General features: G+C 37.8%; 1 protein-coding gene across 2 annotated transcripts in view; it reads right to left on the reverse strand.

Annotated features, from left to right (window-relative positions):
- LOC107084078 (ephrin-A1-like) overlaps nucleotides 1-373 on the reverse strand; it is a 17,819-nt gene extending 17,446 nt beyond the window's left edge. For both annotated transcript variants that reach the window (XM_015373744.1, XM_015373743.1), the window contains exon 1: nucleotides 51-373. In XM_015373744.1, coding sequence (XP_015229230.1) covers nucleotides 51-148 — 98 coding nt within the window. In that variant the 5' untranslated portion in view covers nucleotides 149-373. The remainder of the gene's footprint in view (nucleotides 1-50) is intronic.
- Between the last annotated feature and the right edge of the window lie 603 nt (nucleotides 374-976).

Raw genomic sequence — 976 nt, forward strand, 5'->3', positions numbered from 1 at the left:
GTTTTGTTTTTTAGCATGCATCCAAGGTGTAAATGAAAGCAGATATTTACTTTGGGTTGGAGCTGTTCCAGTAGACGCTGTGTCGCTCCGCTGAGACAAACCAGGCGCAGAAACTCACAATGAAGCCCCCAATCCAAATTAAATCCATGCTGGAGCGAAGAACCGGAGGCGCGCAAAGACACAAGGAGCTCAACTGATTGTGCAAAAGCTACAAATAATAAAGAAATAGAAAAACGCTAAAATGAGAATAAAGTGCACATCCACATTCAATGGAGGTTGCACGCTAAAAAAAAATCGAATCGCTTCCTTTAAATCAGAAAGAGTTGCAAAAAAGTGGGCAAGAACTCTGGATAATCAAGCCAACCTAACAAACCCGTAGTGAATGAGAGTATGAGTTCCGCGGAGACTGGTTTTGTGAAACACCCACAGAAGAAGGACACGCCCTCTGAGGGACAGCGGACCAATCAGAAGGCTGTCCGTCAAATCGGCCGCTCAAAGCCTTTAAGGCAAAATTAGAAGCGGAAATCTGGGCAAATACACTACTTCTGTTAAATAATTAGGGTATCAGTTGTTATTATTATCTAAATCTTCAGTTTTGAATCTTCTTAAGATGTTCAATTTTGTTATAAATGATCATTAAGGAGGCTCCTTCACTGCCAAACTTTAAAATATGACTCAAAACGTATATTTATTCGCTTTCTTTTAATGCTGGCATGATTTAGTTATTGTGACCATTTTTATTTGCTTGAACAAATGATGGTCTTATTTCATATTTTCATGCTGTATTTTATTATTTCATTGTGATATATTATTTTTAGCTATAACACATTGATTTTAGCTGTAGCTGTTTTAAAGTGTTCTACATGATGGTGATGATGATCATGCTGATCATGCATGACACAAAAAAGAGGAAATCCACAAAAGCTACAGATGCACCTTGGACTAATTTTACGCAGGCAAAAGAAAAAATGTTCCA

Source organism: Cyprinodon variegatus, unplaced genomic scaffold, assembly GCF_000732505.1.
Source record: "Cyprinodon variegatus isolate N-32 unplaced genomic scaffold, C_variegatus-1.0 Scaffold91, whole genome shotgun sequence".
NCBI lineage: Eukaryota > Metazoa > Chordata > Actinopteri > Cyprinodontiformes > Cyprinodontidae > Cyprinodon > Cyprinodon variegatus.